General features: G+C 34.2%; 1 protein-coding gene across 2 annotated transcripts; it reads right to left on the reverse strand.

Annotated features, from left to right (window-relative positions):
• Positions 1–3180: 3180 nt before the first annotated feature.
• Positions 3181–11476, reverse strand: LOC104646098 (uncharacterized). 2 transcript variants are annotated; one of them, XR_740247.4, is made up of 9 exons: positions 10995–11476; positions 10862–10893; positions 9817–9914; positions 9651–9733; positions 8144–8221; positions 7964–8062; positions 6581–6889; positions 5323–5397; positions 3181–3729 (listed from the first exon to the last, which is right to left on the reverse strand). XR_740247.4 is itself a non-coding variant. In XM_010319154.4 (8 exons), exons 1-7 carry the CDS (start codon positions 11109–11111, stop codon positions 6605–6607), a joined length of 792 nt encoding a protein of 263 aa, XP_010317456.1. In that variant the 5' UTR covers positions 11112–11476; the 3' UTR covers positions 3181–3729; positions 6581–6604. The 2 variants fall into 2 exon arrangements, 1 of the variants encoding a protein (XP_010317456.1); XM_010319154.4 differs by lacking the exon at positions 5323–5397.
• Between the last annotated feature and the right edge of the window lie 2 nt (positions 11477–11478).

Genomic DNA, 11478 nt, shown 5'->3' on the forward strand with positions numbered 1-11478 from the left:
CAAGGATCTCCTAGGTTCACTCTCCTTCTGTAATTCAAAATGAAATGTTTCATCCCACCTCTCTGCGCTATCAAATGATCACTAACAATTAAATAAATTAAAGTTTCTGGAAAATTTATATACTATCAGATAAGGATACATTTTCTAGGTTATAATTGTAACCTTCCTTCTAAATTTAGTGTTCTTTTTTCTTTTTAAGTTCATATCTTGGTTGAAACAATTTGTTTTTATCAATAATTTTTTTGTAAAAAGTTGATCAATAATATACTCTCTTTATTAACTTTTAATTGTCATTGTACATTTGAAAGTTAATTTTTAAAGTTAAATTAGATTATATTATTTCGATATTTTAAGCAAAAAAATTATATATTCAAAAACTATATGAAAAATACTATAAATTATAATTATGACATATCAATATGATTAAAAATGTTAGTCAAAATCCCTTTAGCTTAATTAAAAACAAAAAAAAATCATGACAATCAAAAGTGAACTCAGGTACGTATTTGTTGAGTAAACTTTCTTCCCCTTAAAAAATATATTTAAGGAAAAATTAATTTTCTTAGCTTCTAGTCTTAAGAAACATTTATTTTCTCTCAAAAACTGACTTTCTCACCCTGCTAACTTGGCCAAACAGGCCAAAAAATTAAAAAAAAATCCAACCTTACCAGAAACTCCACTTCATACCCAAACTTATTTACTACACAAGTAGTGACTAGTGACACAGATCCTAGCTCAGTCAACCAACAAATCTCTAATTCACAAAGTAATTAAAATGACCTCTTTATTTGAACCTAATTAATTCTTTCAGTGAACGTTAGAGCACTAATGATTCCTCATCAAACAATTATTAATCAAATTTTGGATAAAGACGTTGGGAGATTAGAGAAACCTTAAACAACTGCACTAATAACCGTCTAATTAAATGCAAAATGCAGATGGCAGAAGTGGCTCATTGAATTGGAGGCACATGGTGGTGTGGATGAGACTGCACGAACACTAATCAAACATCTCAAATTTGAATTCATTTTTTTAAAGAAGGAGCATTATCGTACACCAGATTAAAAAAAAAAAAAGAATTAGAGGCACATGGCAAATATATATATTTTTTCATACCTGTATCTATGGCTTTAGGCTCAATTTAATGAGATAGTTTTGGAGAAACAGTTGCAGTTTAAAGTTTTTTTTCAGTAATGATGTTGAAATATTTGCAGAGCAGAGAACAGGCACTACTGTTAGGGAGGCCAAAAAACGTGAGTTGCGGGAGATTGGCAGCCACCATCATAATCGGCAGCAACAGAAGCTAAGATTGTAGATAAAAAAGGACAATCTTATTTATTGTATTATAAAGCATTAACTATTTCTATTTTCTAGTGCTACAGTAATTGATGGGTGAATTTGAATTCTGAGGTACCATCACTGAAATATTATTATGAAATTTATCTACCAAAACTATACTGAGGTACCATCACTGAAATATTATTATGAAATTTAGCTAGCAAAACTATGTATTCCCTCCGATTTTTTTTATATATCATCCCTTTCTATAAATAATTGAATCACAATACTTGTCATTTTGTAAATTTATGTATAAATTAGCATATTTTGCCTACTATATTCTTGATCGAATAGTTAATTGATCTTGAAAAAGCATTCATCATTTATTATATTAACTTAAAAAACATTAAATAAGGATAGAAAGATAAAGTTACATTATTTCTTAATGCAAATATAAATTAAAAATTAACATATAAAATAAGACAAAGAAATTAGTATTTTTTTTTAATTTCTCACCCAGTGTATGGACTAATTAACACATATGTTAGTAAAGATACTTCCTTTTCATTCCAAAATGAGTGTCGCTTTTGTAAAAATATAGTCTAAAAATAAATGTCGTCTTATAAATTCAATACACATAATTTTTCTAACTATACCCTTACATTAAAGAACTAAAATCTTAATAGTGTAGTGCTCAATTCTAAAAAAAGAAAAAATCTAATAAAAAGGGAATTTTAGTGATAACACTTATTTTGCTACCTAGATAATAGTTATCTAAATTATCATTTCTCTCTCTTACGTGTCTTAATTAGTACTCCCTCCGTTCCTATTAAATCTCATCTTTGAGTTGTTTCACACTCTTTAAGAAAAGTGGATTAGGGTATAAATTGAACATAATTTTTCATTTTTACCCTTATTAATTGTTGTAAAAAATAACTAAACTTTAATTATAATAGCTAATCCCAATACTAACTTAAAGAATAAAATTAGAAGAATATTTTAAAAATTAAAAACTTAAGTTAATTTGAAAAATGAAAAAGGACTGAAAGCTTAAGATAATGGAGGGAGTGACCCTCAACTGAATTCAGCAAGTAATAGTGTCTTTCTTTTTTTGAAACGTCAAAACTTTTTGAAATAAACACTGTTATGAAATGGAGGTAATGAAGCTTAATCCTAATTTTTCTGCCCTGCCAGTAAGAAATCGTAAAAAGACTGCCTTGTGACAAAGATCAACAAATATTAGCAAAAGCAAACATCTATTTACAAGAGTCAAGAAATGAACCCTACTGAGAACCATCACTGCAAGAAATTAGAAAACAAGTCGTCCGTCCAAAAGCAAACTTCAAACACCAAAAACAAAATGTTGTTACCATCAGGCCAAACATTTGACTTTTGTTAATGTATATGCTCAGCTTCTACTCTAGTCGTACCACATGAATTTACTAGTTAAGGTACTATTATGTAAATGCACAAACCAACCCAACCCAAATAAGACAAAGTTTACTGTCACATCCAACTAACATCTGACTGGGATCACTAAATTACTAGACTGGAGAACTGCCTGAAACGTCATTAAGCATTGGTCTGTGTCCACTCTTCATATGAGTCATAACACCACTTGGGTATTAGAAAACAGTGGGCTTGACTATAAGTTACCCGGAATAAGGACTAATCAGTTTACTCAAGATATGGACTTCAAGATTCATATTTAGCCTTTATCTTGGAAATGCAAGGTTCACCTAGAGTCAGGTTAAGTTTTCTTACCAAATCGTTTCCACCATGGTATACCAATCTAGGAATTCAATAACTAGCTTACACAAATAGTAACTAAATTGACGAGATTTTACCTCACAAGCTGCAGAACAGAAACAAAAACAATGCAATGTACTTGCACGTGACCACTATAATAAATGGGACAAGGACAGCTGCAGCAGGAGTGGGTAGCAACAGAGCCTTGTCATGCATTGATATTCTTAAACAAAAAACTACACTATAGTGTAATATCATAGTACCACCATTACCTAAAAAAGAAAAGAATTGATAGCTCAAAATCAATAGAAAACAAGGAGAAGAAATTTGTTGTGGCATGACCAAAGCATAATCTTACTTATCAGCTACTAACGGCATATTATAGAGTCTTACTAGCAGTCTTATTTGACACCTTCATATAATCAAGCCTCTACTGGCGAACAAGCTGAGCAGTTCTTCTAGCTAGTGTCACATGATTTTTCCAAGTATAACTGTATCCGTAGATAATGAGCTACGAACAAGAGTGACATCTAAAAGTTTATATTATTCATCTCGGGAACCATGTTCACAAGGATGGCCCTTCTGTACCACTTGACTCAACCAGTTTAGTCCTTAAACAAACTGCACTTGAAATCACAATCTAGCTCAGCAAAGCTCGACTAGACTCATTCAGTCATGAACATGGCCTCCAATCTTTTTCCTCTGCAAGCATAAAAAATGTCACTTACTCTCTAACCAAAGGTTTCCAATTCCCAACAACCCTTAAGGACCCATTGTTTTTATTTTTTTCCAACAAAACTAAAGCACTTCAATTCTGGAATCAATTATTTTGGTTTTGAAAACAAAAAGAAGGTTGTGATAGTTTCTGGAAACCAAAACATCGATTTCCTGAGACAATTGAAGAAAGCCAAGGATGTTTTCTCAAGAAAATAAATTGTGGCACTATTGCATGTGACCGGAGGCCGATTCAGGATTTGGAGGTTGCGGGCATCACTATTTTATGTATGCAATACATAGACGATGGGTCGGGTCAATTAATTTTGGATTAACTGGATTAGCTCTTCTATTCGTACATAGACAAATAAGTTTTGTCTGATTCAGCTTTTATTTACACCTGATTTAAATATTTAAGTTCTAGAGTAGAAGAAAATTGCAAAAACCAAACTCATGAAAGAGTGCATCCACTTAGATAATTTGCTAAAAATATAGCTTAATTTTGGCTTAGATTATTTTACCTTAAACTTAATTATCAAGTTAGCAAAACAAAATGCTTCATATTTTCAATCTATGAGAGAATCAACCCAACACGTCTGGTAAACAAACTGTTTTGATCTTTCAAAAGTTAACCAAAAAAAAATACTGTTCAAACTATATATCCTGTTGCGTCATCAGAAAGAGAACTCAAATTATATTCCAAGATATATCAATGTAGCGTCATCAAAAGGACAAAAAATTATTTGTTGGATAAAATAATTCATATTTACTTGTCAAAAGAAGCTTCTTATGAAGTAACCTTAACTGTAGAAACAAAATATGGTTGGTATAAATAAATTAAAAAGAAAATATGATGAAGAAGTAGGAGAAATTGGAGAAGTTTTTTAAGCAGCAATAATGGAGAATTAAAAGAACAAGAAGAGGAAAGTGAGGTGAGGGCCTAGAAGTTGGTGATAAAATCAGTTAATTACTTGAATGCCTGCACTGGGAATCGAATTCAGAACATAAAGAAATGAAGAGCCTTGAGTCCTTAACAGACTACATGAATCAGTGGCACCCAGAGCTGCTTATATTACAGGTTCCATTTAATATACTTGTATGTTTTTTCACAAATATTTACAAACATATAAGAATGCCTACAAGAAAAAGGTGGCAGAAAGCGCTCTTGAAGCATTTGGAACTTGCTTCTCTATTTAATCAACATGGTAATCTCAGATTGAACATGTAGAACTCGTGTAAATTTTGGACTGGAGCTTAGACAAACTCAAGGACAAGTTCATAGATGAGCTCAATATTAACTGGCCTCATGCATGCACTAGAACTGAATCGACTTCGTAAAAATTTATTTACCCAATCGAATTCAACTCCTGCCTCGCGTAACAAATACCCAAACTGAGTTTGTATCTCCAGAGCTCAGCTCATCTTAACTCTATATTCAACCCCAAATGTCTTACAATTTTACTTGACCAGAAGATGCAATTATTATATATAAGTTGCATCTATTAAATGAAATCATGGACTGCATGTAGTAATAATACAAAACAATAAAGAGAAAAATGAGAAGATAAAAGTAACAATCACCTTCATTAAATTGAATGACTACTCCATACATATTACCGCTTCTTTGCTTTTGCATGCCATATAGGTGCATATGTCCTAATAACAGGACTTATTCAGGCATGCTACAAATATCCATGCGAGATATATTTTAACCAAAATGTATGCAATAATCAGACATATTTTACCATAATATACTCAAAAATCTCGAGTCATGAATTTCTATAAATGTCTTGTTTGCATACATTTACCAATGTATTTGCTACATGATTATTAGATTAAAAAATCATCTGGTTCTTTTTATCTAAAAGTACATTGCAGATGGTGTTCTGTGGTTTATACTTCCTAACAAAGTTGAGTAAATTAAAATACTGAAATATCAGTGACTAAGAGCTGTATGCATCAGTTAACCCCCTTTCAAGCCCAATTTGAAGGACATCTATCACCTATATCATGAGTGATACTACTCTAGTAATCTAGAGGGGAAGTCAAGTTCTGTCTCATCCACACTAACCAAGAAAAAGTCGACCCCAAATGAGATTAAGTTGCAACATTCTTCAAATCATTAATCTCCTCTTCCTCTCCCATCCGATTGTCGGGACTAACTATTCAAATCTTCTCTTTGTCTTTCTTATCCAGGAAGTTAGACTTCCAAAATGGCTGAACTAGGTCGAGAACAAACTAGAAAATTAGACTTCCAAAATGGCTGAACTAGGTCGAGAACAAACTAGAAAATTAGACTTCCAAAATGGCTGAACTAGGTCGAGAACAAACTAGAAAATTTCTTAAACAAAAGGGACTTAGCTGTTATCTTTCCCAACAAAAAAGGGGGGGGGGGGGAGGTTTTGATAAAATCCAACCAGAAAGATTTATTAGATTGGTTATTCGCCGGCCTATTGCAAAAAGAGCCTTAAATATTACTATATTACGTGCGAGTGAGGTCTTTCCCGACAAATACTGGGATTTCAGACTTGAATTCTTTCTGGGCATCACTTGCCTTCGAGAATGTCCGTATATTTTTAAAAACAATGTAGAATAATAACATGATTCACCTACCCTGTACAGAGGATATCGACTGCCTTTCGGCTTTCTGTCGTCTTTGAGTGTAGTGTTGTCCCAGCAATGTTATAACTCAAGGTATTAGTTATAGGATGTCAAGAAATGTTTCCGAATTGAATATGTGTATCATCATTTTACAAACAGCACATAATAGAAGGGAGTAAAGATAGTTTACTTCAAAGCTTGTACTAGACATTATACCAATTAAGATCAGCAAGTGTACCTTTTAAATCGAAACTGAACTGGATCAACTTCTACCATCCACATCAAACCCAGCCCCTGTCCAACCAGGTGGTGCTGCACCTCTACTTTTAGGTATTATGCCAATTCCCTTCCCTCTTCCTTGGGCATTAATTTTCTTCTTCCCTCTTGCTTCACGTTGTTGGTTTTGTCCATTTTCTGCTGCAGTGTTTCCAGTGTTTCCTTCTTTAAATGTAGTTTCAGATGATCCATTTAATGATTCCTGTGAACCTTGAACTGAGGGAACATCTCGATTCATACTGCTCGGTGCAGGTCCCACGGAATTCAGATCCTAAGAACATTTTGGGCCATCAGTTTTATGCAGCTCTGGTTAGGAAGCATTATTAAGCAGATAACACGAGAAGCATCATATCATCCAGATTTTCAGGGCCACTTTTAGTCTTGTAGCTCCAAAAACAAAGATCATGGAAGGAGCAAAAAGAAGCACAAGGAACTATGGTAGTTTTATCTTGAAGTATAAAGATTTCAATCAAACAGTTGGGGGATTGTTTCAGCTTCTAGTTTTGGCTACAGGGTCGTAGTATGTTATCTGGCCTACATTGTGCTCATTCTCCCTCAACATTGTCATCCCTCTTGCAAGGGAGTGTTTAAATGGCTTAAAGCATTGATCAAATTGGGGCATTCTGGGGACTGTTTTTCTACGCACAAGCTAATCCAATCTCATAGTCCATCCAACTTGCCCAGCTTGGGAACTCTGTCCTTCAAGCCCAAATAAGTTGGACTTGGTTCAATGAATCTTGAGTGCTGCCAAGTAGCTTTCTTCAGGTTTAAAAATAAATACTGCTTTCACAGAGTAACCACCTATGACAAGGTTCATCAAGAAACAAAGAAGCAGCAGAAGCTTTGACAAAAACCAAGAAGAACCAACTCATAATTCTCTACATTCAGTTGAAAAATACATCAGTTTTTATAAGCAACGAGAAAATCAAGTAAAAGAATTTGGCTCCAGTCCAAAATTTACACTTGTTCTACATGTTCAATCTAAGATTACCATATTGATTAAATAGAGAAGCAAGTTCCAAATGCTTGAAGAACTCGCCTCTGCCACCTTTTTCTTGTAGGCATTCTTATATTGAATCAGCACGTTGGCTGCCACATATACTAATCTTGTTGCTTGTTACTGGGCTCTTAAATTAGTCGAAGACTTTGAGTTACTAAGAGGATCATAGAAGGTCAAGAACATCATCAGCTCCTCAATTTACACACATCTAAAAGGAGATAAAATACAACAGCGTAAAAGGTGACATCATACTGCTAACAGAACTAGTAGCCATCTAGAAAATAAGTAGGAGAAATACAGTGCAAGTGAACTCCTCATAAAGATTCCCAATTAAGTATTTCTTACCAAGGCAGAAGATGTGGATGCTCTGCTCGGATTTAAAGCTTCCAGCTTCCTTTTCAGTTCCTCCAATCTAGCCAGCTGAGTGTTGCTACTTTCACGAACCTATAAAAGTAACGATGCTTGAAACGATTCACACAATCTAACACTGTAAATGAAAACAAGAAACATACAAAAGCAAAATACCAGATTATTCAAGTCCTCGCAAAGCTTTTGCTTGAAATCCTCCTCATTCTTAACAGCTTTTAATGCTGCTTCCCATGCCTAGAGATAAAATCAGATAAGAAGAAGCAAATCACATACCAATTTTAGAAGTCCATTACAATTTCCTTTAAGTAACAGATCTAATGCTCGTCTTCCATCTCTCCCTTTAGTATTTTTCCCTTTTTATGTGTTGTTATGTTTTTCCCTTCTTTTCTTTATTTCTTTTTGATTGGTGAAATTACATTCAGGAGAAAGGCTGCTACTATGGAAGCAAAATCATTGCAAGAGATGAAAACAAGCAAATACTTGTTAGACTCACTGTAAGCTGAAATGTAGGAAACTGAGAGGAGGATAACGCCTTCTCTAGGTCATCACTAAGACAGGAAAGTACAGGATATGAAGTAGCCTCAGAACAGACTTCACTCGACACTCATTATCCTATATCTGATCTTCTTGGGAATGAATAACTAGTTATTTATAGAGGATACTATCATCTATTGCTCACAGTACCGGTTTGCAGCCTGGTTTTTTCCTCTGCAAACACCCATGAAGTTCAAGGAAGGAACCAAGATTTGAGAAGGAACAAAAAGGAAACAACATATAGTGGTTTCCTCCTGACCTTGTCGACAGACCATAGCTTTCTATGAAAGAATAGGCAAAACAAATTATGCCAAACCAACAAAAAGTGGCATTTTATCTGAATGTTATCCAAAATAATTTGAAAATCCATAGTCAATGGGTGATAATTAAAGAGACAGATGGCAGGATTTGTTAGTTGGTTAGGTAGTCACTGGAGGCTCTACAAAGCGCGTTATCTTGAGGAGATAGGGAATGATGAGATAAAGGGAGAGATGTTGCAAGTGCTAAGTATGTGTTCACCCTCAAACTGGAAGTTGAAACAAAGCTGTAAAATACCCAGTCATCGTCATGCGTTATCTTGCTAGTTCCCTGACCTTTTAGGAAAAGGAATAGAAGAATCCAGCACTAAAAAAGCTTTTAGAAACCCTTTATAAAAAAAAAAAAGCTTTTAGAAACAAAAAGTCACTTTTGATTAAAATGCAAGCTTGAAAAGGAAAGGACTAAAATGCAAGTAATTTAAAAATGCCAAGGCACCATTTTTTTTGCTTCTTCCCCGACTTCTCTTGAGAAAGAACATGAAATCTCCACATAGTAACGTTTTTCAAAATCAAAAAGTAGTTTTGATACAAACCCAACTTTACACATTTGGGTAAGTGTCAAATATCAGCTAATCTTTAAATGACTTTTTCTCAAAATGGAATTTCGGAAGACTTGTAATTTGTGTTTGGCTAAAGCTTTTAAGAAACACTTTTATCAAATAAACAGGTTGGTGTTTTGTTAATATATCTTAAAAGTTCTTTTGAGTGTTAAATATGAAAAACAGAAAACAGAGAGGTAAGGATTCAATCAGTATTATTTTTAAATAGATAAAAGATTGTAAAACCAAAAAGAATATAGAGAGGAGATAAACCTTCCGTGCTTGTTCTTCCTTCTGCTTAGCAATACAGATTTTCTCTGTTGACATTTCTATTTTTTTTCTCATGTGTTCAAGTGCTGAAGGTTACAGGAAAGCTCATAAATCAGCTGCAATTATAAGATACTAATGCACAAATAAGTAGCATAGACAAGGCACAGACCTGCTTTCTTAGGCCCAGCCGTAAGTTTCATCTCCATTGACAGGTTTGCCAGTTCCTTCTCAACATCACGAATCTTGGAGTAATTTTCATCTATATATCTGGCAGGATATACCAGAGGAGAAAAATCATTATGCATAGAAAACCTAGGGTGCGTACTCTGATGTGAGAAGAACTTTAATGCTGGTGATAACATGATTACAGGCGAATATACACTACCATGATTTCCACAGTATCTCAGGTCCCTATTACATTCTGGTCTAAATCAGATACCTCTGACAATCTATACACTGGATATATGGAACTAAGATCATGGACTAAAAATATGCAGAACAGACAGAATCTGTAAAACAAGGATTTCCTGGGATGCAAGAGATTTCCTGTGCACGGAAACAATAATTTTCAAGATCTCTCCATCCCATGATGTTCTCATTTGGGAGAATGAAGGAAAAGCACTTTCATGGATTCCATTTTTTGAAATTATATGCAATTAAATTTTAATAATTCTTTTCTTTTCATCAAAATTCTCTTTGAGAAAGAAGGTTTTTGGATCATGTTTGTGCACAAGTTTATTAGCCATAAATGAGCTTTACATACTAGCCTGGTCCAATATAATTTGTCTGTGTGTTTTCCTTTTCATGTTTACCATCACATTCACCTTCAGAATCTACATTTAACAGATGTTAAAACTGTCAAATCCATTAGAGTACAGTTCAAGTTCAGAATCTTTTACTATCCAGCTGTGTGATAGATCACAGAATGTTCCACTGAATTTCTTCCACAATCATTTGTGTTCCTCGAATCCAACCGTGTTATATTAATTACTTCAGATTTGTTAACTAACAATCCTTGATAAACTTTTGACATTGACTAATATCCACACATGGTGAGGAACGAAGAGTAAGAAACAGCACTAACTCATTCTGACGAAGATAACTGAGTAACATTGAAAGGCATTAACTACTAAAATGGCACAAGGAACACGCAATGCAATACTATTGAAGTTGAACATGAGATCCATAAGAGTAGAAGTAAGCAGTCAACTCACTTTCTTAATTGAAGCTGCTCTGCCTCAATTATCTGGAAAACAACATTGCAACAATCAACAAGTGTAATACAGTAACTTATAGCATATCAAAAGCAAGCAACGGATTGTTAGAGTGTATAAATTAGAGACGGACCTTCTCGGTGTAAGCAATAACCGGTGATTCCCTAGCAATACCATCGGACCCAATCTCCGGTAGCAGTACAGGTTCTGCGGCTGTAGCATTCCGATCTGAACTGGCGTCGGTAGCCATTGAAACAACAACACTCTGATTGCTTAAAAGAGGGGATATGGGCAGTTGAAGTTGTCGAGAGGTATTCACGTAGAAGGAATCCTAATTCCGAAAAACAAGTGTTTTGGAGTACGCCCTTTCGCTGAATTTGGGGAATACTTAGTGGGGATTGCTGCTTCATATGGCAATCGTATGCACGTTGTTGGCACTGAGCAAATGTTTCTAGTTTGTATAAAACGTGATTTCTCAAATTTTATGACTCTTTTTATTTTATCTTTAATCCAACGGACCCGCACCGCCTTTGGTGATATTTGGTGGGTAACAATTTTTTGCACAAATACAATGTACTAATCTGATAAAGTTGTTAAAAGAAATTACTCACAAATGA

This window comes from Solanum lycopersicum, chromosome 3 (assembly GCF_036512215.1).
Source record: "Solanum lycopersicum chromosome 3, SLM_r2.1".
Taxonomy (NCBI): domain Eukaryota; kingdom Viridiplantae; phylum Streptophyta; class Magnoliopsida; order Solanales; family Solanaceae; genus Solanum; species Solanum lycopersicum.